The 950-nt window shown below is 69.6% G+C and overlaps 1 protein-coding gene across 1 annotated transcript in view; it reads right to left on the reverse strand.

Annotated features, from left to right (window-relative positions):
• TNFRSF14 (tumor necrosis factor receptor superfamily member 14) overlaps positions 1-906 on the reverse strand; it is a 2,492-nt gene extending 1,586 nt beyond the window's left edge. Inside the window, exons 1-2 of the mRNA XM_015567917.1 lie at positions 826-906; positions 287-412 (exon numbers count right to left, since the gene is read on the reverse strand). Of these exons, the coding sequence (XP_015423403.1) occupies positions 287-412; positions 826-889 (190 nt within the window). The 5' untranslated portion in view covers positions 890-906. The remainder of the gene's footprint in view (positions 1-286; positions 413-825) is intronic.
• Between the last annotated feature and the right edge of the window lie 44 nt (positions 907-950).

Genomic DNA, 950 nt, shown 5'->3' on the forward strand with positions numbered 1-950 from the left:
GCGTTGGTCCAGCTGAAGCATTTCCGTCTGGTCACCTGGCCCAGGCCTGGGACCCAGAGGAGGAGCTCAGAGCAGCAGGGAGGCCTGCCAGGGCTGGGGGAGCACCCGTCCCGGGAGGACACCACGCTGAGGGCTGGGCAGCACCCACAGGCCTGGGGAGGGCACGGGGACAGGGTGCGCCCCCTCTGCCACCCATGGACTCTGCCGGCCGAGGCCCAGGCTCAGCCAGAACATAGGCCGGAGCTGCCGGACGCAAAGGCCAGTCCCAAGGGGCTCCTGGTCTCACCTGGGTCACAGACGCGGCAGGGCAGACACTCGGGCAGGCCGTTGAGGTGGGCAGTGTAGGTGCCCGGGGTGCAGGGCGCACACATTGTGCCCGTGAACTCCCCGCAGGGCTCCTTCACCCGGTAGCCTGCAGCCAAGCGGGCACACACTCAGGGCAGGTCGCCCCCAGGAGCCTGGGCAGACGGGACACCACCCATGGGTCACCCCACCTGGGCTGTTCCCCAGGCCAGTGAGCCCACTTGGCAGGAAATGAGAACTTTCTGGAAGTTGGTGGCCACCTGGGACACAGAGGCCTGGCTCTGAGCCCCCCTCCCCTGGCCTGAAATGGGCTGCCCTCCCACAGTCCCACCCTGAGCAGTGAGCTGAGGGTCTGGGGGGCGGGGGGGAAGCTGGGGGTGCCGTCTGTGTCCCGGGGCTTCCGGCCTCCCATGAAGGGGTGCTGGGAGCAGAGGGGCTCCAGGCCAGGGGAGGGGGGAATGCCTGCCCCCAGCACAGCCCCGCCCCCTTAGCCCCCCAGGGGCCCTGCAGAGCTGCACCCACCTGGCCTGCACTTGGGGCAGCACAAGGTCCCCGCCGGGAACTCCTCCTCTTTGCAGGAGGGCATCGCCAGTGCGCAAGGCCGGGCTGCTGTCAGGAGGAGGCTCAGGGCCTAAGGGAGATGGGGG

The sequence above is a fragment of the Myotis davidii genome, unplaced genomic scaffold, assembly GCF_000327345.1.
Source record: "Myotis davidii unplaced genomic scaffold, ASM32734v1 scaffold15624, whole genome shotgun sequence".
In the NCBI taxonomy this organism is placed as follows: domain Eukaryota; kingdom Metazoa; phylum Chordata; class Mammalia; order Chiroptera; family Vespertilionidae; genus Myotis; species Myotis davidii.